This window comes from Rhinolophus hipposideros, assembly GCF_964194185.1.
Source record: "Rhinolophus hipposideros genome assembly, chromosome: X".
NCBI classification, from domain to species: Eukaryota; Metazoa; Chordata; class Mammalia; order Chiroptera; family Rhinolophidae; genus Rhinolophus; species Rhinolophus hipposideros.
Window position 1 is genome coordinate 48,836,396 of NC_138046.1, and position 24,439 is coordinate 48,860,834.

At 35.5% G+C, this 24,439-nt stretch overlaps 1 protein-coding gene across 2 annotated transcripts in view; it reads right to left on the bottom strand.

The window, feature by feature from the left end:
- Nucleotides 1-24,439, bottom strand: part of COL4A5 (collagen type IV alpha 5 chain) — a gene marked incomplete at its 3' end in the record, with an annotated part of 361,897 nt that overhangs the window by 45,093 nt on the left and 292,365 nt on the right. The window contains exons 49-51 of one of the 2 annotated variants that reach the window (XM_081043684.1): nt 24,294-24,408; nt 23,780-23,952; nt 16,220-16,301 (exon numbers count right to left, since the gene is read on the bottom strand). In XM_081043684.1, coding sequence (XP_080899810.1) covers nt 16,220-16,301; nt 23,780-23,952; nt 24,294-24,408 — 370 coding nt within the window. Of the gene's footprint in view, nt 1-16,219; nt 16,302-23,779; nt 23,953-24,293; nt 24,409-24,439 lie in introns of those variants that run through there. The other variant, XM_081043685.1, reaches the window with a different exon arrangement.

Below are 24,439 nucleotides of genomic sequence, written 5' to 3' on the forward strand. Positions count from 1 at the left end.
CTAACGCTAAAGGGGACTATACAACAAGAAGACATAATAGTCATCAATATTTATGCCCCCAATCAGGGAGCACCGAAATATACCAAGCAATTACTAACAGAACGAAAGGGAGAAATTGACCAAAACACAATTATACTAGGGGACATAAAATCACCATTGACAACTATGGATAGATGATCCAAACAGAAAATAAATAACAAAATAGCAGCCCTAAATGACACATTAGATGAAATGGACATAATTGACATATATAGAGCACTTCATCCTAAAACATCAGACTATACATTCTTTTCGAGTGTAGATGGAACATTCTTAAGGATAGACCATATATTGTGACATAAGATCAGTTTCAGCAAATTTAAGAAGATTGAAATCATACCAAGCATATTCTCTGATCACAAGGCTTGAAAATTGGATATCAACTGCAAAAAGAAAGCAGGAAAAAACAGAAATACATGGAGATTAAACAACATACTTTTTAAGAACATCTGGGTGAAAGATGAAATTAGAGGAGAGATCAAAAGATACATAGACACAAATGACAATGAAAATATATCCTACCACAATTTTTGGGATGCGGTGAAAGCAGTTTTAAGAGGGAAATTTATATCATTACAGGCCTATCTCAAGAAACAAGAAAAATCCCAAATAAATAACCTCATGTTACACCCTAAAGAACTAGAAAAAGAAGAAGAAGTGAAACCCAAGGTCCGAAGAAGAAAGGAAATAACAAAAATCAGAGCAGAACTAGATGAAATAGAAAAGTAAAAGACAATAGAAAAAATTAATGTGACAAAGAGCTGGTTCTTTGAAAAGATTAACAAAATCGACAAACCCTTGTCTAGACTCACTAAGATAAAAAGAGAGAAGACACTAATTAACAAAATCAGAAATGAAAAAGGGGAAGTTATCACGGACACCACAGAAATACAAAGTATCATGCAAGAATACTACGAAGGACTATATGCAACCAAATTCAATAACCTAAAGAAATGGACAAGTTTTTAGAAACATATAGCCTTCCAAGGCTGAACCATGAAGAAATGGAAAATCTAAACAGATCGATCACCAGTAACGAAATTAAATCAGTCATCCATAACCTTCTAAAAGCAAAAGTCTGGGACCAGATGGCTTCACTAGTGAATTCTACCAAACCTGCAAACAGGATCTAATACCAATCCTGCTCAAATTCTTCCAAAAAATTGAAGAGCCTAACTCATTTTATGAGGCCAACATTACCCTGATACCAAAACCTGGTAAGGACAACACAAAAAAAGAAAACTACAGACCAATATCTCTGATGAATACAGATGCAAAAATACTAAATAAAATTCTAGCAAATCGTTTACAACAATGCATTAAAAAAGATTATCCATCACAGCCAAGTGGGGTTCATCCTTGGGGCACAAGGATGGTTCAACCTCCGCAAATCCATCAATGTGATATATCAATTAAACAAAATAAAAAACAAATATCAATTGATGCAGAAAAAGCATTTGACAGGATACAATATCCATTTATGATTGAAATACTTTATAAAATAGGTATAGAAGGAAAATGCCTTCACATAATAAAGGCCATATATGACACGCCCTCAGCTAATCTCGTAATTAATCGTGAAAACCTGAAGGCCTTTTTTCTACATTGAGGAACATGACAGGGCTGTGCCCTATCACCTCTGCTTTTCAACATAGTTTCGGAAGTCCTTGCTAGAGCCATCAGGCAAGAGAAAGAAATAAAAGGCATCCAAATTGGGAATGAAGAAGTTATATTATCACTCTTTGTAGATGACATGATGCTATATGTAGGAAACCCTAAAGACTCCACCAAAAAGCTATTAAAAACAATCAAAGAATACAGTAAAGTTACTGGCTATAAAATCAACGTACAAAAATCCATTGTATTCCTATATACTAACAATGAAATCTCAGATAAAGAAATACAAAAATAATTCCCTTTACAATTTCAGCAAAAAGAATAAAATACCTAGGAATAAACCAAGGATGTGAAGGACATATATGCTGAAAATTATAAGACATTTTTGAAAGAAATTGAAGAAGACACAATGAAATGGAAAGACATTCCATGCTCATGGATTGGAAAATCAACATAGTTCAAATGGCCATATTACCCAAAGGAATATACAGATTTAATGCAATCCCCATCAATATCCCAATGGCATTTTTTAAAGAAACAGAACAGAAAATCATCAGATTTGTTTGTAACCACAAAAGACCCCGAATAGCCAAAGCAATCTTAAGAAAAAACAACAATGCTGGAGGTATCACACTGTCTGACTTTAGCTTGTACTACAGGGCTACAATAGTGAAAACAGCATGTTATTGGCAGAAAAACAGACACATAGACCAATGGAATAGAACTGAAAACACAGACATAAAACCACATAAATATGGACAATTTTTGACAAAGAAGCTAAAGACATACAATGGAGGAAAGGCAGCCTCTTCAATAAATGGTGATGGGAGAATTGCATAGCCAAGTGCAAAAGAATGAAACTGGTCTGCTATCTGTCACCATATACCAAAATTAATTCAAAATGGATCAAAAACTTAAGCATAAGACCTGATACAATAAACTGCATAGAAGAAAACATAGCTTCTAAACTTATGGACCTTGGGTTCAAAGAGCATTTTATGAAAATGACTCCAAAGGCAATGGAAGGAAAAGCTAAAACAAACGATGGGACTATATGAAACTTAAAAGCTTCTGCACAGCAAAAGAAACCATCGACAAAATAAAGAGTCAACCAACTAAATGGGAGAAGATTTTTGCAAACAGTGCCTCTGATTAGGAACTAATATCCAAAATATACAAGGAACTCATGGAACTCAACAACAGAAAAGCATACGACCCAATTGGAAAATGGACAGAGGACGTGAAGAGACATTTCTACAAAGAGAACATACAAATAGCTAATAGACATATGAAAAAATGCTCAACATCTCTAATTATCAGAGAAATGCAAATTAAAAACACAATGTGATATCACCTCACCCCACTCAGAATAACTATCATTAACAACACAAATAGTAACAAGTGTTGGAGAGGCTGTGGAGAAAAAGGAACCCTCAATCACTGTTGGTGGGAATATAGACTGGTGCAGCTGCAATGGAAGGCAGTGTGGAGGTTCCTCAAAAAATTACGAATGGCATTACCATATGACCCAGCAATCCGTCTCCTGGGTATCTACCCAAAAAATTTGAAAACATTTATCGATAAAGACACGTGTGCTCCAATGTTCATTGCAGCTCTGTTTATGGTGGCCAAGATCTGGAAACAACCAAAATGTTTTGATAGATGAATGGATAAAGAAGTTATGGTATATATACACAATGGAATACTAGTTGGCCGTAAGAAAAGATGATTTAGGAACATTTGTGACAACATGGATGGATCTTGAGAGTATAATGCTAAGCGAAATAAGTCAGACAGAAAATGCAGAGAAGCGTATGATCCACTGATATTTGGTATATAAAGCAAAAACAACAAAAGAACAAGACAAACAAGTGAGAAACAAAAACTCATAGTCACAGACAATAGTTTAGTGGTTACCAGAGGGTAAGGTGGTTGGGGGGAGGGAGATAAGGGTAAGGGGAATCAAATATATGGTGATGGATGGAGAACTGACTCTGGTTGGTGAACACACAATGGGATTTATAGATGATGTAATACAGAATTGTACACCTGAAATCTATGTAATTTCACTAACAATTGTCACCCCAATAAATTAAAAATGAATTAAAAAAAGACACATACAGGCTGAAAGTGAAGGGTCCAAGTAAGATATTTCATGAAAATGTTAATGAGAAAAAAGCTGGTGTTGCAATACTTATATCTGACAAAATAGACTTTAAAATGAAGAATATATTAAAATACAAAATTGGCCCTACATAATAACAAAGGGATCGATCTGACAAGAGGACATAACACTAGTATACATCTATGCACCCAACATAGGAGCACCTGAATATATAAAACAGATGTAGACTGACGTAAAGACAGAGATCAACAGTAACACTATCATAGTAGGGGACTTGAACACACCACTGACAACAAGGGGCAGGTACTCCAGGTGGAAAATAAATATGGAAACAGAGGCTTTAAATGACACATTGGACCATTTGGATCTAATTGATATTTTTAGAGCATTTCACCCCCAAACTGCAGAATACACATTCTTCTCAAGCGCTCATGGAACATTTTCCAAGATAGAACAAAGTTAGGCCACAAAACAAGTCTCAATAAATTTAAGAAAATTGAATTCATGTCAAGTGTCTTCTCTGACTACACTGCTATGAAATTAGAAGTCAATTACAATTAAAAACCTGGCAGACACACAAATAAATGGAGGCTGAATAACACGTTTCTGAATAATGAATAAGTCAATAATGAGGTCAAGGAAGAAATCAAAAGATATATCAAGACAAATGAAAACGAAAACACGACCACCCAAAAACATGTGGGATACAGCAAAAGCAGTCCTAAGAAGGAAATTCATAGCAATCGAGGCCTACCTAAAGAAACAAGAAAAATCACAAATCAACAGTTTATCTTTACATTTAAGGGATCTCGAAAAAGAACAGCAAAATAAGTCCACAGATAGTACAAGGAAGGAGATAATAAAGATCAGAGCAGAAACAAATGAAATAGAGATCCCCTAAAAAAGGACAAAAAATAATTCAAAAGATCAATAAATCCAAGAGCTGATTTTTTGAGAAGATAAACAAAATCCACAAACCTTTAGCCAGACTCATAAAAAAAAAGAAAAATTGAAAAAAGAAGAGGGAGAGAAAGAGAGAACCCAAATTAGTAAAATTAGAAATGAAAGAAAAGTGACAACAGACACCACAGAAATACAAAAAAAATAAAAATTACCATGAGGAATTACACACCAACAAATTAGACAATCTGGAAGAAATGGATAATTTTCTAGAAGCATTCAACCTTCCAAGGCTAACTCAAGAAGAAATGGAAAAGCTGAATAGACTGATTACTACCAGGGAAATTGAATCAGTAATCAGTAATCAATAAGCTCCCAACAAACAAAAGCCCTGGACCAGATTGTTTTACAGGTGAATTTTACAAAACATTCAAAAAGAATTATTACCTATTCTTCTCAAACTAATCCAAAAATATCCAGAAGGAGGAAGGCTCCCAAACAGTTTTCAGGAGGCTATTATCACCGTTATCCCCAAATCAGACAAAGACATTACAAAAAAGGAAAACTACAGGATGATGTACCTAATGAACATACATACAAAAATCCTCAACAAAATATTTGCAAACAGAATTCAGCAATACATTAACAAGATCATACACCATAATCAAGTGAGATTCATTCCTGGTATGCAAGGGTGGTTCAACATCCGCAAATCAATGTGATACACCACACTAACCAAATGAAAAATAAAAACCATATGATCATATTAATAGATGAATGAAAATCATTTGACAAAATTCAGCAGCGATTTATGATAAAAACCTTTAAGAAAGTGGCAATAGAGGGACCATGTCTCAACGTAATAAAGGGCATATATGATAAACCCACAGCTAACATCATACTCAATGGGGAAAAGCTAAAACCATTCCCCTTAAGATCAGGAAAAAGGCACGGTTGCCCACTTTCTCCACTTCTCTTCAACATAATTCTGGAAGTTCTTGCCACAGCAATTAGACAAGAAAAAGAAAGAAAAGGCATCCAAATTGGTAAGAAGGAAGTAAAATTGTCATTATATGCAGATGACATGATATTCTATATAGAGAACCTCAAAGACTCCACCAAAAAAAACTATTAGAACTGATACATGTATTTAGTAAAGTAGCAGGGTACAAAATTAATATTCAGAAATCAGTTGCATTTGTATATACAAATAATAAACTATCAGAAGGAGAAATTAAGAAAATAGCCCTATTTACAATTGCTTCAAAGACTATAAAATACTTAGGAATATGTTTAACCAAAGAAGTAAAAGACCTATACTCAGAAAAGTATATATCACTGAAGAGAGAAATCAAAGAAGATACAAATAGATGGAAACACATACCATGCTCATGGGTATGAATAATTAATATAGTTAAAATGTCCATACTGCCTAAGGCAATATACAGATTTGATGCAATTGCTATCAAACTACCAAGGACATTTTTCACAAAAATAGAACACATAATCCTAAAATTTATGTGGAACTATAAAAGACCCCGGATAGCCTCAGCAATCTTGAGAAATAAGAACAAAATGGGAGGTATCAAGATACATGACATCAAATTATACTACAAGGCTACAGTAATCAAAACAGCATGGTACTGGCATAAAAACAGACTCATAGATCAATGGAACAGAATAGAGCGCTCAGAAATAAATCCAAGACTTTATGCTCATTTAATCTACGACAATGGAAGCAAGAATGTACGATGGGGTAAAGACAGTCTTTTCAATAAATGGCGCTGGGAAACCTGGACAGACACATGCAAAAAAAATGAAGCTCGACCACCTCCATACACCATAGAGAAGAATAAATTCAAAATGGATTAAGGACTTAAATGTAAGATCTGAAACTATAAAACTCCTAGAAGAAAATATACGAATGAAGTTTTCAGACAGTACCCTCAGTAATATTTTTACTGATATATCCCCTTGGGCAAGGGCAGAGAAAGAATAAACATATGAGATTACATCAAATGAAAAAGATTTTTCACAGCAAAGTAAGCCATCAATAAAACAGGCATCCTACTGAACGGGAAAAGATATTTGTCAATGGTGTATCTGATAAGGGGTTAATATCCAAAATTTACAAAAAACTCATTCAACTCAACACCAAGAAAACAAACAACCCAATTAAAAAATGGGCAGAGGACATGAAGAGATATTTTTCTAAAGAGGACGTACAAATGGCAAACAGACATATGAAAAAATGCTCAACCTCACTAATCATTAGAGAAATGCAAGTAAAAACCACAATGAGATACCACCTAACCCCAGTCAAAATGGCTATCATCAATTAATCAACAAACAAGTAAGTGCTGGTACGAATGTGGAGAAAAGGGATCTCCCTTGTTCACTGTTGGTGGGATTGCAGATTGGTGCAGCCACTATGGAAATCAGTAGGGAGGTATCTCAAAAAACTGGAAATAGAATTACCTTATGATCCAGCAATTCCACTCCTAGGAATCTATCCAGAGAAATCCAAAACACTAATTCTAAAAAGTTTATGCACGTTTATGTTTATTGCAGCACTATACACAATAGCCAAGACATGGAAACAACTGAAATGCCCATCAGTAGATGACTGGATTAAGAAACTGTGGTACATTTATACAATGGCATATTACTCGGCCACAAAGAAGAATAAAATCTTACCATTTGCAACGATATGGATAGACCTAGAGAACATTGTTAAGTGAAATAAGTCAGACAGAGAAAGACAAATACCATATGATCTCACTTATATGCGGAATCTAAAGAATAGAATAAATGAACAAACTAATCAGAAACAGACTCAGAGACATAGAGGAAAAACTAAGGGATGCAAGATGGGAGGGGGGTGGGGAAAAGGGGGAGATGAGGGGATTAGAAAGCACAATCGGTAACCACAAGATTGTCATGGGGATACGAAGGTCAATTTGGAGAATATAATCAATAATGTTTTAAAGATTTTGTAGGGTATCCGATGGACACTTGTCTTATTAGGGAGACCACCTCAGGGATGCTGTAGATGCCTGATCACTGTGCGGTACACCTGACGCTGAACAATAATGAACATCAACCAGAATTATATATATATATATATATATATATATATATATATACACATAGATATATATAGATATGTGTATATATACATATATATATAGATATGTGTATATATATACATATATATACACATACACACACATATATATATATTCACAAGGAATGGAGTATAGCATAAGAAATAGAGACAGTTGAAATATAATGGTTGTGTGTGATGTCAGAGGGGTAGTAGAGTAGGGTAGAGGGGTTATGGCTTTGTGAGGGGTATAAATGTCTATTACATTGTTTTGTATACCTGAAACTAATAACAATAAAAAATGGACAAAGCATCTAAATAGACATTTCTCTAAAGAATTACAAATGATCAATAGGCACACAAAAAGATGTTAACATCTTTTGACTTTTTCCTAATGACTTTTCCTAAAATCATTAGGAAAATGCAAATCAAAATCACAATAAAATACCACTTCACATCCACTGGGATGGTTGTAATTTAAAAATGGAAAAACTAATTTTTGGTAAGTGTGTGGAGATAAATGGAATCTTTGTACATTGCTGTGGAAAAGTTTGGCAGTTTCTCAAGAAATTAAACGTAGAATTACTATATGACCAAGCAAATCTACTTCTAGGTATATACCTGAAAGAATTGAAAACAGGTATTAAACAAATATTTTACATGAATGTTCATAACAGCATGATTCACAACCACCAAAAGGTGCAAACAACCCCAATGTTAGTGGATGAATGGATAAACAAAATTTGGTGTATCAGTACAATTGATTATTAAACTTAAAAATGACTGAAGTACTCACAAATCTTATAATGTGTATGGACCTTGAAAACATTATGCTAAATGAAAGAAACCAGACAAAAACCGTCACATATTGTATGATTCTATTTATATAAAACATTCAGCGTAGGTAAATTCATAGAAACAGAAAGCAGATTAGTCGCTTCCAGAGGATTCAGGGAGTGGGGAATGACTCTGCTTAATAGGTATAAGGTTTTCTTTTGGGATGATGGAAATATTTTGGAACTAGATAGAGATGGTGGTTGGACACGTTGTGAATATACTAAATGCCACTTGAATTGTTCACTTGAAAATTGTTAGAGTTTTGTGAATGTCATCTTACTGAAAAAAATAAAGGAATGAAGTTCTGACTCATGCTACAACATGGATGAGTCTTGAAAACACGTTAAGTGAAAGAAACCAGGAACAAAAGGCCACATATTGTATGATTCCATTTATCTGAAATGTCTAGAGTATGCTAATACTTAGAGGAAAAAAGTGGCTGTCTAAGGCTGGGCATAAGGAAAAACGGCTGAGAGAGGACAGGGAGTCATTGCTAATGGGTATCGGTTTTCTTTTTGGGGTGATAACAATGTTCTGGAATTTGATAGTGATGATGTTTGTGTAGCTTTGTGAATATACTAATAATAGTTACATACTTTTGACAGGCTGAATTTGATGGTATGCGAGTTATATAAAATAAAACAGAAAATGTACTGTTTAAACAAAAATAATGATAATGTCTATAACATATTAAAGCTACAGTGTATGAAAATAATAGAACAAAGATCAGGAGGGGAGAATTGAAAGTATACTATTGTAACATTTAAAAAAATTTTATTGGGGAATATTGGAGCACACTGTGTTTCTCCAGGGCCCATCAGCTCCAAGTTGTTGTCCTTCAATCTAGTTGTGGAGGGCGCAGCTCACTGGCCCATGCGAGAATCGAACCGGCAAACCTTAAGGCATTCAACCAAATTAATCAAACAAAATGTTACAGTTAATATGCCACACATAAGATAAAATGGAATCAGAAAAATACTCAATTTAAACCAGGGCATTAAAAAGTGAACAAATTACAAACAGCACAGATAGAAAACAAATACAAGGTGATGATGTTAAACCTAACCACATTTAATATGGTCTACTGAAAGGCAAATATTGTTAGATTGTATAAGAAAACAAGATCCAACTATATGCTGCCTACAAGAAATGCACTTCAAATATAAAGACAGAAATAGATTAAAAGTAAAATGATGGAAAAAATATACCATATGAACATTAACACAAAGAAAGCTGGATGGCTATTTTGCTATATATGTAGATTTCAGAGCAAAGAATATTAACATTTTCTTTACTACGTTACCATTATCATGATAAAGAGATCGTTTTATGGAGAGGACATAAAAGTCATAAATATTTATGCACCTAATAACAGATATTCAAAATAGATGAAGCAAAACCTGATAGAGCTGCAAGGAGAAAAGCTTTAGCACATTTTCACGTGCCCATGACTGCTTCTGCTTGTTCAGAGAGGACAAAAAAAAAAAATACTGGTTTCTTAGAGCAGGAGAAGGATTTATTTATGAAAATGGCTTGAGGCTGTTATCTTTTTCTACTCCATGGGGTGGGGGGAGTTTTCTGCATTGCTGCTGGCCTTAGGGTGGGCACGAGCTCCACATCTGAAAGTACACAGTCAATTTAAGAACATATTTAAACCCAGTAATCTGAAAGCCTGGCTTCTTACTATACTGATTACTATAAGCAGGGCCCTATTTCTGCTTAGATGCTTTCTAACTTGTCTTTAACCTTTCCTGCCTCTCTAATCTGATAAATAACCACATACTTTTTGGCCCAATTAGCTTGATGCTTGTTCATCTGATTCCGAGCCTACATTTTTGCTGAAGGGAACCAAATAAGGAAAACTACTGCATGTGAAATATGACCAATGGAAGTTATACCAGTAGTTAGCAAACTCAAGTTGCTCCTCTGTGTGTTTTTGTATATTAATGTAAATGAAATATAACAAACTCTCTTTTTGGAACTAAATACATTTTCCCTCCACGCAGTACTTTCTGCATTGTCTACAATAGTTAGTAGTATCTGCATGATTTCAGGTTGCATAACAACCAAGATACACTGGTCCTTACTTGGACACTAGTAGCACTGGAGGGTTTGCAGGACAGAGCATTCAAATTTCAGGAGTTCATCTGGATTTAAATCTCTGAAGAAGCTCAGATAAGGTGGGCACAAGACCAGACTCAAAAGGTTTTTAACTATAGATAGACAAGAGTATCCTGAGGTACAGTGGATTCACTGTAAGTCCCCTGTGTGCAAGGGCTAATTCTAAAGTGTCTCTGGTACTTTGATGGTGATGGGAAAAGTGCTCATCCTTGACTGGGAACGAAGGTTTCCAAAACATGCAGCTTATTACTTCTCATGAGGCAGAGACACCTGTAGTGCTAAGTATCTCCAACACAGAGGATTCTGAGTTTTTTGATGTAGGCATCTTCATGACTAGAGGTGATTAGATTTTGAGTGAAACAGAACTTAGTAACTTGTCTTCTGACCTTGAGAAAGTTACATTCTAAGGTTCAGGTTCTACATCTGTAAAATGGAGATCTTGCTCTGTTTGACTATATCAGGGTTGTTTACACTCAGATGAAGTATGTGTGAAGAATGGCATTTGAATAAGATCTTTATAAATGTAAGGTGTTACTCCTGCTGTTACTGAGGCGTCAGAGGTAATCTTCCTTAGAGTTCAAACAAAGTCCAAATTGTGTCAGACAAAAATCAGAGATCTGACATCTGGTTTACCATTGGGGTTGTGCTAGACTGGCAATAGCAAGCACTTTACTGGCCTCAAAGAAATAGATCAGAAAATGATTTCACTTTAAATGAAAGGATATTCACTTCTTGGTAGACTCCATGTGGCCTCATTTGAAATTAGCAAGTAGTCACAGACTGCCTTTGGTGTGAAAGCCTCTTCCGTCTTCCATAATCTCCAGTCTAAGCATTCACTCTGGTTCCCTCGATGAACCAAAGGGAAGCAGATCTGAAGTACTTCTGCAGGTTCACCTTTCACAGAAGCTCTTGAGGCTAGAAAACCACTTGTTTTAGGTGCCTTAAGTTGCCTCAATTTCTTGGTCTAGTAACACTTTGGGTTTTTAATGACCACAGAAATGTATACCTGACTTGGTAGATTTCTCTGGTGGAAGTAGCACTACTAGGAGTTCTCCTTCTTTAGTTTTCAGACATCAGTTATTGGCTTAGGATCTATTCTGGCAATGAGGCAACTGAGATTTGGGATAGGATGGAGCAAGCCAAATGACCACCTGAGATGAAGTCAAAATGCATTCTTTAGAAATCCAGTAGGCCAATATTTAGAAAAAGCTAAATAATTTACTATCATAATGAACTTACTTTGCTTCATTTCGCCCTAAGAACGCTGGAACACAGCTTCCAATAAAGCTTGGTATACTAGGTCTTGGAGTAAAGTGCTGTTAAGTCATATTTCTGCTGGCCTATCTCTCAGTTCTAAGTGGAAGATGCTAACATGCATTTCAGTTTTATCAATTCATCCTCATTTTGCCACAAATAGAATAAAGCACCTCTACTAAAATTTGGAAACTAGAAGCAGTTGTGCATTTGTCAGGGTATCCACAGTCAATGGACAATACACTTAAGTTAGGATAATCTGAGGAGAGCTTAATTAGAAACATATAGGTGGTATGGAAGGGAACCACCAAAAGGTAGTGCAGGAATCCAGGGCTACAGCACAGCAGCAGCAGACTTATCATCATAAACATAGACCTGAAGAGGTGAGAAGAAAGAGGTTACTGGAATCAGAGGGGGAGTTCATCAAGAAGAGCAGGTCATCTTTAGAGGAGCAAGAACATTCAACTGTGGAGCACAAGTCAACCTGAGGTGAACCCATAGGCCCCATGAATATACATACCCTAACCTCAGTCTGTCCCTCACTCTGCTATACTGCTGGGGTATCCCATTTGTTGAATCAAACCAGAAGCCAGAGAGCACAGGAATCGTCTAGGGCAGAAAGTGGGGTGAAAAAATCCATGTGAATCTGAAGAACAGAACATATCTGACATAAATTGGTGGGATGTCAGCAATTTGTTACCCTTTAGGTTCGGGGTTGGGCATGCTGTCCACTCAGAGACATACAGCTTACATAAATGTGATGTTAGCCTGTCCATGTGTTAGGGAACAGGTTGGTGAACCAGCTTCCTCCAGGCAGCTACTGCTGGCAAAAGCCCAATGATCTATCCCGGCCTGGCCTAGAATTAGTAAGATTTAGTAGTCAAAGATCAAATAGCATATATCCGCTTGGAAATATAGGTGTCTTTCTGGTTGTGTTGATTTTGGGTTGCTATCATGGTACCCTACAGCTAATGAACATTTGTTACCGTGGAACTTGGGAGACTGGCCTATCCAGATTTATTCCTTCTGTGTTCCAATTTATGAGTATTTCCACCACACAAACCTTCCAAACATCCTGAATACACTCTAGAAACCAGTGCTCTAAAATGAAAACGACATGATTTTAAAATAGGATTCAATTTATTTTTGGAGCTGCCTAAGGATGAAGGTGTTTATAGTCCTGACTGAGAACAAAGAGTCTCTGGCTAAAGGATCCAATTGAAGTCCTGACCAAACAAAAGTGACTGCTTTTTGCTTCTATGTTGAGAGACATGGGAAGTACTACCAGAGCCAACTCCTAATCAGGCTCTTAAGATAATCTTTGACAGCAAAGCTGTCCCTTATTTTGGATGCAGACATTGGGAAACTAGGCAACCTCTTAAAATACTTGCTATTGATCTTTGTGAGGATGAAAGAATACATAAAGCTTAAAACAAGGAATCTGGAGGCAGGGCGTTAGACAGCTCCACAACCACCATCTATAATGACTTCAGCAAATCATTGCACATGCTGATTTATTTTTATAGGCAATAGTGCCCTCTTGTGATTAACATATGAATAAACTTCTGATGGCTTGGCAGTGAGTTTTCAATTAAATATGCCAATTGAGGCAAAGAACCTCATTGGCACCACAAGAAATAGAAAGTTTTTCAAATTTGGCCAAGTAAGAAAAGACACAGTACAACCACAAGAGGTCCAATAAAACCTCTTTTAGAAGCTCGGAAGTAATGAGTGTGACACAAACATGGCATGTGAGTGAGTGAGTGTGTGTGTGAGTGTGTGTGATATATATGTATGTATATATATATAAAAATATATTTGTTTATTTATATAATTATATATATATTTGTTTATATAATTACATACATAAATTATATACATGTTTATATATATATAATTATATATATATATGTAAAATCAATTGGTTGGTACATGTAATAACTATTTGTATCTGATTAAGCAAAACAGCTCATTCATTGCCTGCCTATATAGGAAAATCATTAATTTTATGACTTCAAAACTCACTATAGATAACTACTAGAGCAGCTACATCAAGAATAATCTTTGAATATCCAGTGGCAAGGGAGGGTAAACAACCATAAGGTCCTGGAACAGATTGGGTTTACGTACTTTAAACAACACAGCAGAGCAGGGGATAGTTAGGGGTTTTAGGAACCACATAGATTAGTTGCACATGCCACTATTAAAATGTTATGAGGTCCTTTTTGAGCCAAGGTTTTCAACCAAATAAAAATGAAAGGGAAAGCTACACATAGCAAAATCTCTGGAATTAGATGTTTGTGACTGTACCTCAAGGAAGAACCTTTAAGTGTGCAGCATATAGAAAAATCTCTGGGATGTAATATGGCATTTTCATTTACAATTACCCATTAGTGTTTTCATGCATGTGGCTACACGGGAAAATAAAGTTAGAATTTGCAATTGGCTGGCTTTGAAATCAATAGTATTATTAGGTAATTACTGTTGTTTAGAACCTAACTTTTACTACTATAGACTCTAAGTTTTAGATTGAGTTCATATTAGGGCCTAAAATTCTCAGGGGTTATTTTACCTTTTAGCTATATTACAAATTTTATTATAGAGGCTTTTAATGCCTCTTACTTTCAGCAAATCCTCAACTATTTTAGAGAGCTACATGTGTTCATTATAACTCACTACTCTGCTTTACACATTATTAATGAATTATTCCCCAAACAGAAGGTACTTCTGCTTCCTTTCTCAGCCATCAACACAATGTTATTAATAAATTTATTATCTCAAAAATACCTTACAGTGGGTTATTTTCTTCACTGAAAAAAAGTTTATATTTCTGTATGTTTTGTAGCAGCAATAGGAGTGATTTAAGTCTGCAGAAACCTCTTTTGGTTTGAAATTGCTCTAAATGATTCTCTGAGAAGGGACCACTTGTTGATGTACAGATGTGTAACCCATCTGTAAACGAGCAGATTTTGCCACAGAGGCTGAAGAGATACACAACAAACAGTCCTTACAACAGATGATATCTTTAATTAAATTGATATTGGTGAGTGAGTTAAAAAACATTGAGACGATGACAGCTAGGGAAATAAGGTATTCTATGACTGTTTATAATAAAATGTTTAGAATAAAAAAGAATAAGAAACAACAATTGGCTTTGTAATTGAAGAGAGAAGCCTAACCAAGTATTTGTCTTCCCAGTTCTTATATAAGCAGAGACCACAGGAGAATGATTCTTACATAAGAAGCACAGGGAAAAGAATCATCAATTGTTTTGTATGTTTTTTTTTGTTTCTCAAAATTGTTTGGGAGAACTTTGCTTCGTCAGGGATGAACAAAAACAAGATGTAAGAAACACTGAAACTGGAGGTATCTGGTATTAAAAGTGTCTTAGAGAATATAGTAGAAGACAAATTACCCCATTAGATATAATTTGGCATGTAACATAAACATTTACAATTATGATTCAAGTGACTAAAAATGACCTATATTGAAAAATTCAAATAAGAACTTAGGGGATAAAAATCAAAATAAATTTATTCTCAGTAGTCACTTGATGCAATAATATAAATTCTTTCTCTCTCTTTGATAAACATGGATATAAAATCTTGTTGTCTGTATTCTAGATTTTCCTACATTTTCTATAAAGAGTGACTCACATCAGGAAATACCTAAATGACTCAACATTTTGAGCTAAAAGACTGTTTACACAATATACACATTCTTTACTTACACAACAAAATAAGCTTAACACTTTTATATTAAAAACCTGGAATATAGTAGGATTAGTAGCACCATGAAAAATAATTCTTGCCCCAAACTGCAGTCTTTTATTTTACTCAGTGTGATTCTTCTCTTAATTGAATTTTTAATGTGCCGTTTTAGTTACTGGGTAAAATATATAATCTTCATGTTATAATCCTTGGAGAAAGTCATTCTGGACCCAAAAGTAAATTCATTTACTTATTTCTTTCTTAGAAAAATAATAGCGACCTTGCTCTCGCACATTGCTGAGGTACATATGAATCTCCATGGTAACTAGTCAGCATATTCTCTTGGTCATATATAATAGCACCATTGGTGGCAGCAGTGGTAAAGTTGGGGAGAGTGAGACATTGCATCCTGGGAATCTCATATGTGTGTGTGTATATATATATATATATATATATATATATATATATATATATATATCATTTTAAAAACACAAGGAATTCTTCAAAATGTTACGTCCTCTTCATGCACACTTGACATCGGCTAATACGTGTCCTCAAGTCTCCTGCCTTCAGTGTTTCTGACTGAGGTTTGCTGGGAAATAAGAAACAAGACAATCAGATTCGTCTTTTCTGGTATTTCAATTCTATTATTGATTCAAATTCACACCCAAACCTTCTTTTTGTGTTTCTGATGACTGAATGGTTAACTTTTGAGCAACATGATCTAGTGCAGTGACTAGTATGACCCAAGTATTTTTGTGACTCTTCTCCACTCCACTTTTACATTTGTCTATTTATTTCTGCCTTTCTTTTTCGTATACATTTTTCAAATAGTCCTAAAACGAGAGGGATCTGGGCAACTGATGATGAATAAATGATAATATATAATATATAAGAAATGCATAAAGATAATATATACGAAAAATAGTAAGAGATGACGTCAGAAACATGGTAACGTGAGGGGTCCCTCTTGATCTCTCCCCTTGTAGTTACAACAAGTTTAAGAGCTATTATTCAAAAAAGGAATCCCTGTACAACACACAAGCACGTGTGAAAGATCTGCACATTGAAAATCTGAAGGTGGCAAAGTGGGGCAAATAAGGGAGGAGGGAAGTGAGAAGTACAGAGACGGGGGTAACAGACACAGCCGGGAGCTCACTGAAGTCCTGGGGGAGGAGATGATTCAAATTGCAGGTGCACTCTCTGAGGAACCAAGTATTCCTGCTTGACTGATCAGCATACAATATGGCTAAACCCAGGCAACTTAGGCAGACACCTCCGGGGAAAGAAGAATACTAGAGTGTGACAGCTGTCGTCTGACAGCTCTCAGTGATAGGAAGAAAAGAAAGCTACAGAACCTGGCTGCCCCCCTGCAATCTCCCAGAGCTCGCCTTCCCGACATGCTCCCAGTGCTAGCAGTGGGCCCCAGAAGAAAATGGTAGCAGTTTTGGGTTAAAGAACAGAATATCTACAACCCTGAGAACTGAAAAGACAGTTCCTGAGTGGAGGAGCACATTGTGGCTAATTTCAGTGACAAGGGAGAAGATATTGAGGTGAGGCAGCAATGGTTCGGCAGTCACCATTACTTGGAGAACAACAAAGCCACAAACACACCAGCTTTCTCTTCCAGCCCATCCTGCCCCCATATTTTGTGGCTGAACACATTGGGGGCACCCAGGGCTGCTGAGGCCCACAGCTCTGCATCTGGCTGCAGAGACAGCACTGGGGTTTCAGGGGCTCAGAACCCCATCAAATACCACATCCTTCCATAGGGATGAGACCTGGTCATAGAAGAGATACCCACCTCCCCAGGAAATCTCCCTCCTCAAGAAACTGGAATAGGGCAAAAGTAAACAAAACACTCCAGTGTTACCTACTAGAAAACAAAAGAAAGAACTCTTCATGTCAACCTGCTGCAGAATTCATTCACATAGACGCCCAGGAAGAGAAATAATCCATCAATTACAATGAATAACAAAGGTAAAAAGGCAGATCAGAAAGAAAATGAAATCTCCAGAAAATAAACTTAAAAATATGGAAATATGTGACTTAAATGACAGAGAATTCAAGATTGCAGTTATAAAAAAAAACTGATTGAGATGGAAGAAAACACAGATAGGCAGTTTAATGACTCAGAAATAAAACGACAAACAAAATGAATACTTTAGTAAATAAATTGAAAATTAAAAACAAAATTCTGAAGCTGAAGAAATCAACAAAAGAGGTGAAGAATGAAATAGCAAACTTAGGAAATAGAGCTGACCAGGTGGAGGAAAAAATCAGTGACATCAAAGAGGGAAACATGGAAATGACATAGAAGGAAGAACAGAGAGACATGAGAGTTAAAAGAAATGAAAGAACTCTATAAGAACCATCTGACTCCATCAGAAAGAGCAATATAAGAATAATGAGTATACCAGAAGAAGAAAGAGAGAAGAGCTTAGAGAGACTATTCAAACAAATAGTTGACGAAAACTTCCCAAACCTATGGAAAGAACTGGATCCTCAAATCCCAGAAGCAAACAGAACACCTAATTATCTCAAACCTAAAAGGCCTTCTCTAAGGCACATTATACTGAAACTGTCAAAAACTGATGACAAAGAAAAATTTTCAAGGCAGCCAGGGAAAAGAAAATACTAACCTACAAAGGAAAGCCCATTCAATTATCATCAGATTTTTCAGTGAAAACTCTACAAGTTAGGAGGGGATGGAATCAAATATTCAAACTATTGAAACAGAAAAATTGCCAGCCAAAACAGTATATCCAGCAACATTATACTTTAGATATAATGGAGGAATAAAGACCTTTCCAGATATATAGAAGACGAGGGAATTTTGCACCAGAAGGCCTACATTACAGGAAATACTGAAGGTGGCTATTTGACCTGAAACACAAAGACAAAAGGATACAAAACTATGAGTAAGATTACTAAAAGACAGACAGAAGAAGGAAATGGCAACCCCTGCACAAAATAGGGCACTATACATTTAAATATAACATAAAGGGTAAAGAAGAAAAAGCATTTTAAAAAAAGAAATAGAAAAGACTATTTACTACTGCAACTCAGAAATGAACTCACAGAATAAATAGGGATAATTTGCAACAACAAAAACATAAAGGAGATGAGGCAAAGGTCTGAATTTGCAAAGGGGAATGAAGATAAGATGCATACTAAAGAAAAAGGACTATTGTATATATCAAACTTTCTTTTACATAAACAAAATGGTAACCACTCAAAAAAAAAAATCCAGAACTGAGACACATAACATAAAAAAGAAGAAACACGGGGAAAAACAATCACAGAATACCATGAAAATAAAATAACAGACAGAAAGACAGAGGCAGAGAAACAATGGAGATGCTGAGCTATCAGAAAACAAAAGATAAAATGGCTATAGGAAATCCTGAAATATCAACAATTAATCACCCTAAAAGTAAATGGACTGAACTCCCCAATAAAAGGGCACAGAGTAGCAGATTAGACCAAGAAAAAAAAAAACAAAAAACAAAACAGAAAAACACCAAACGTGATGTCTTCAAGAGACACATCTCAGCTGCAAGGACAAATATAGACTCAAAGTGAAAGGGTGGAAAATGATACTCCAAACAAATGGAATCCTGAGAATACCGGTTGTAGCCATACTTATATCAGACAAAACAGACTTCGGGATAGAAAAGGTAACAAGAGACAAAGACGGATATTCCATAATGATAAAGGGGACAATACAAGAAGAAGACATAACACTTATTAATATATATGTTCCCAATCAGGTGACATCAAAATATATAAAGCAACTACTAACAGAACTATAGGGAGAAACTGACAAAAACTAAATTATAGTAGGTGACCTAACCACGCCATTGACAGCAATGGGTAGATCATTCAAACAGAAAATCAATAATATCAGCCTTAAATGACACATTAGACCAAATGGACAATACTGACATTTACAGAGCATTTCATTCTACAACACCAGACTATACATTCTTTTCTAGTGTACATGGAACATTCTCAAGTATAGACCATATTTTGGGACATAAAATTAACCTCAGCAAATTTAAGAAGACTGAAATCATACCAAGTATATTCTTGATCACAAGACTTTGGAATTGGAGATCAACTGGGAAAAGAAAGAGGGAAAAACCACAAATACTTGGGGATTAAATAAAATGCTACTAAAGAACGACTGGGTTAAAGAAGAGATAAAAGGAGCGATCAAAAGACACATGGAATCAAATGAGAATGGTAATACATCATATAATTATTGGGATGAGGTGAAAGCAGTATTAAGAGGGAAATTTTTATCATTACAGGCCTATCTCAAGAAACAAGAAAACTCCCAAGTAAGCAACCTAACATTACATCTTAAAGAACTAGAGAAAGAAGAACAAATGAAACCCAAAGTCAGCATAGGGAAGGAAATAATAAAAATTAGAGCAGAACCAAATAAAATACAGAATAAAAAGACCAGAGAAAAAATTAATGTAACAGACAATTGGTTCTTTGAAAAGATTAATAAAATTGACAAATCCTTAGCTACACTCACTAAGGAAAAAAGTGAAAAGACACAAATAAAATCAGAAATAAAAGAGAAATTACAATGGGCACCATTGAAATACAAAGGATCATGCAAGAATACTATGAAGTACTATATGCCACCAAATTCAATAACCTAGAAAAAATAGCCTTCCTAGACTGAATCATGAAGAAGTGGAAAATCTAAATCGATTAATAGCAAGGAAATTGAAACAATCATGGAAAACCTCCCCAAAAGCAAAAGTCCAGGACCAGATAGCTGCACTAGTGAATTCTACCAAACATTCAAATATGATTTAATATATGTCTTCCTCAAACTCTTCCAAGAAATTGAAGAAGAGGCAATACTTTCTAACTTATTTTATGTGGTTAACATCACCCTGATACCAAAACCTGATAAGGATAACACAAAAAAAGAAAACTACAGACCAACTTCTCTGATGACTACAGAAGCAAAAATTCCTTAACAAAATACTAGCAAATCACATACAACAATACATTAAAAAGATTACATATCACAATCAAGTGAGGTTCATTCCAGGGGCACAAGGATGGTCCAACATATGCAAATCGATCAATGTGATACACCACATAAACAAGATAAGGAATAAAAATCACATGATTATATCAATCAATGCAGAAAAAGCATTGACAAGATATAACATTGATTTATGATTAGAACAGTTAATAAAATGGGTATAGAAGGAAAGTACCTCAACATAATAAAGGCCATCTATGACAGACCCTCAGCTAATATCACACTTAATGGTGAAAAACTGTAAGCTTTTCCTCTAAGATCAGGAACAAGACAGGGTTGTCCCCTATCACCAGTGCTTTTCAACATTATATTGGAAATCCTAGCCAGAGCAATCAGCAAGAGAAAGAAATAAAAGGCATCCAAATTGGGAATAAAGAAGTTAAATTGTCACTTTTTGCCAACAACATAATTCTTTACATAGAAAACCCCAAAGACTCTATCAAAAGAACTACTAGAAAAATAAACAAATACAGTAAAACTGCAGGACACAAAAATCAATGTACAAAATTCCACTGCTTTCCTATATACTAATAATGAAATTTCAGAAAGAGAAATGAAAAAAAAACAATTCCTTTTGCCATTGCTACAAAAAGAATGAAATACCTGGGAATAAACACAGGATGTGAAGGACCTATACACTGAAAACTACAAGACATTATTAAAAGAAATATAAGAAGACACAAAGAAATGGAAAGATGTTCTGTATTCATAAGTGGGAGGAATCCACATAATTAAAATGGCCATATTACCCAAAGCAATATATAAACTTAACGCAATCCCCATCAAAATCCCCAGGGAAATTTTTAAGGAAGTAGAACAGAAAAATAATCAGATTTGTATGGAATCAAGTAAGACCTCAAATAGCCAAAGCAATCCTAAGAAAAAAGAACAAGGCTGGATGTATCATACTCACTAATTTCAGCTTGTACTACAAAGTGAGAATAATCACAACAGCATGGCATTGGCAGAAAAACAGACACACAGGCCAATGGAATAGAACTGAAAACCAAGAAACAAACCCACATATATTTGGGCAGATAATTTTTGACAAAGGAGCCAAAAACATACAATGGAGGAAAGACAGCCTTTTCAATTAATGGTGCTGGGACAATTGGATAGCCACGTGCAAAAGAATGAAACTGGGCTGCTATCTGTCACCATGTACCAAAATTAATTCAAAATGGATCAAAGACCTAAATATAAGACCTGAAACAATAAACTGCATAGAAGAAAACATAGGTACTAAACTTATGGATCTTGGATTCAAAGGGGATTTTATGAATTTGACCTCAAAGCAAGGGAAGTAGAAGCTAAAATAAATGAATGGGACTATGTCAAACTTAAAAGCTTCTGCACAGCAAAAGAAACCATCGACAAAACAAAGAGGCAACCAACTGAATGGGAGAAGATATTCGTGAAAAACATCTCAGATGAAGGACTAATATACAAAATATATAAAGAACTCATACAGCTCAACAACAAGAAAACAAACAATCCACTTAAAAAAATGGGCAGAGGACCTGAATAGACATTTCTCCAAAGAGGACATACAAATGGCAAATAGACATGTGAAAAAATGCTCAACATCACTAATCATCAGAGAAATGCAAATAAAAACCACAATGAGATATCACGTCACACCTGGTAGAATGGCTATCATCAACAAGACGTGTAATAACAAGTCTTGGAGAGGTTGCAGAGAAAAAGGAACCCTCATACACTTTTGGGGGAAATGTAAATTGGTACAGCTACTATGGATACAGTATGGAGGTTCCTCAAAAAAATGAAGAATAGAATTACCATATGACTTAGCAATCCCTCTTCTGGGTATCTACCCAAAAAACCTGAAAACATTTATCCATAAAGATATACGTACCCCTATGTTTATTGCAGCATTATTCATCATGGCCAAGACATAGTAACAACCAAGGTGTCCTTCAAAGCATGATTGGATAAAGAAGATGTGGTACATACATACAATGGAGTATTACTCTGCCACAAGAAAAGATGAAATGCTGCCATTTGCAACAACACGGATAGGTCTTGAGATTATCATGCCAAGTGAAATAAGTGAGACAGAAAAAATCCAGAACCATATGACTTCACTCCTATGTGGGATATAAAACTGAAAACAACAAACGAACAAGACAAACAAATGAAGAAACAAAAACTTACAGACACCAGTTTAGAAACAAAAACTGATAGACACCACTTATAGACAACAGTTTAGTGATTATCAGAGGGTAAGGAGGCAGGGGGGATGGTAGAAGAGGGAAAAGGGGGTCAAATATATTGTGTTGGAAGGAAAACTGATTCTGGGTGGTGAACACAGTATGCAAATATATAGATAATGTATTATAGAATTGCACAACTGAAACATATAATTTTACTAACCAATGTCACCCCAATAAATTTAATGAAAAAGAAAACATCTCTTGAATGAAAAAATAAGTTACATAAAATCTTTAAACTGTGTTCATTTAAAAATATTAAGTAATGATGATTCAAAAGAAGCAAGACATAAAAATACATTTAAACTGAGAAAAAAATTCATTAGATCAAAGTATCCTGAAGTAAATGTGTTATATGTGGTTTCACTAATTTAAATGCTTAGATGAGAGGCTTGAAAACATCTTGGGAAAAGAGTTCGTTGGACTGAGCATAGATTATAGCTTCAATTCCTGGGATGGCCTCAATCTAGCTGAACAGCTGCTCACTTGTAATTGTGCAGGTCACATGACCTTTGCTTGCTTTGTCTGTTTTGCTATTGAAGAATTATCACCGAGTCATCTCAAACCACATGTACCTATTAGCTAAGTTTCTTTTTCTGATCTGAGCCAGGTATATGAGGAGAACAAGCAAGAATAGAAGACACAGTTCACTGAACTCCTAACATTTGTTGGTAATACCCATCCATGAATTGCTTCTCTTTTCCCTAGCATTTCTGAAGGAAGCTAAGGACCTAAAGAAAACTAAAGCCATAAGCACCTTACCTGAACATGTCTGACACATCTACAGTTGCCAGCCAAAAGCTGTAGGAGTTGGCATAATAGTTGCAGGTACCCCGCCCATGGCATTCAATGAAGGGAGCTGAACGAAACTCTTCCAAACAGGAACCAGGGGAGGCCAGGGCTTGACCTGAGCCCTCTGCCCCTGCACTTGTGTGCTAGAAAAGACAAGGAAAAATGTGCCACAATGCCCATGTGTTATAATACCTTAGTGGATACCCAAAGATATATGCCGAAGTTGGCCAAAAATTCAAATCCAGTGAAGGAACTAAAGTCAGAGGTAAGAGAATAGTGTCCACACCAAGGGTACTCAACAAAAGCAACAAGATAATAAAAATATGTTCTAGAAAATGTGTGAGGGGGAACACAGTGCTTGGACAGTAGCTATTTGAGGTCAAGCTTCTTACTATCCAAATGACTGGGATTCTTCACATTGAGAAGAAATGCAGATACGATGGATAGTCAGCTATGATGACAAAAACAAGGGCGTGTTTCTTACCATCATGAAGGAATAACCAATCCAGAGAGAATCCCATCCCTGAGGACAACGAGGAATCTGGATGGTCTGACTGTGAACTGCAATCACCACAGCTGGAGCTTCGCACACTGAGCACCTAGTAAAGGAAAGGGAAAGGGAACACAATA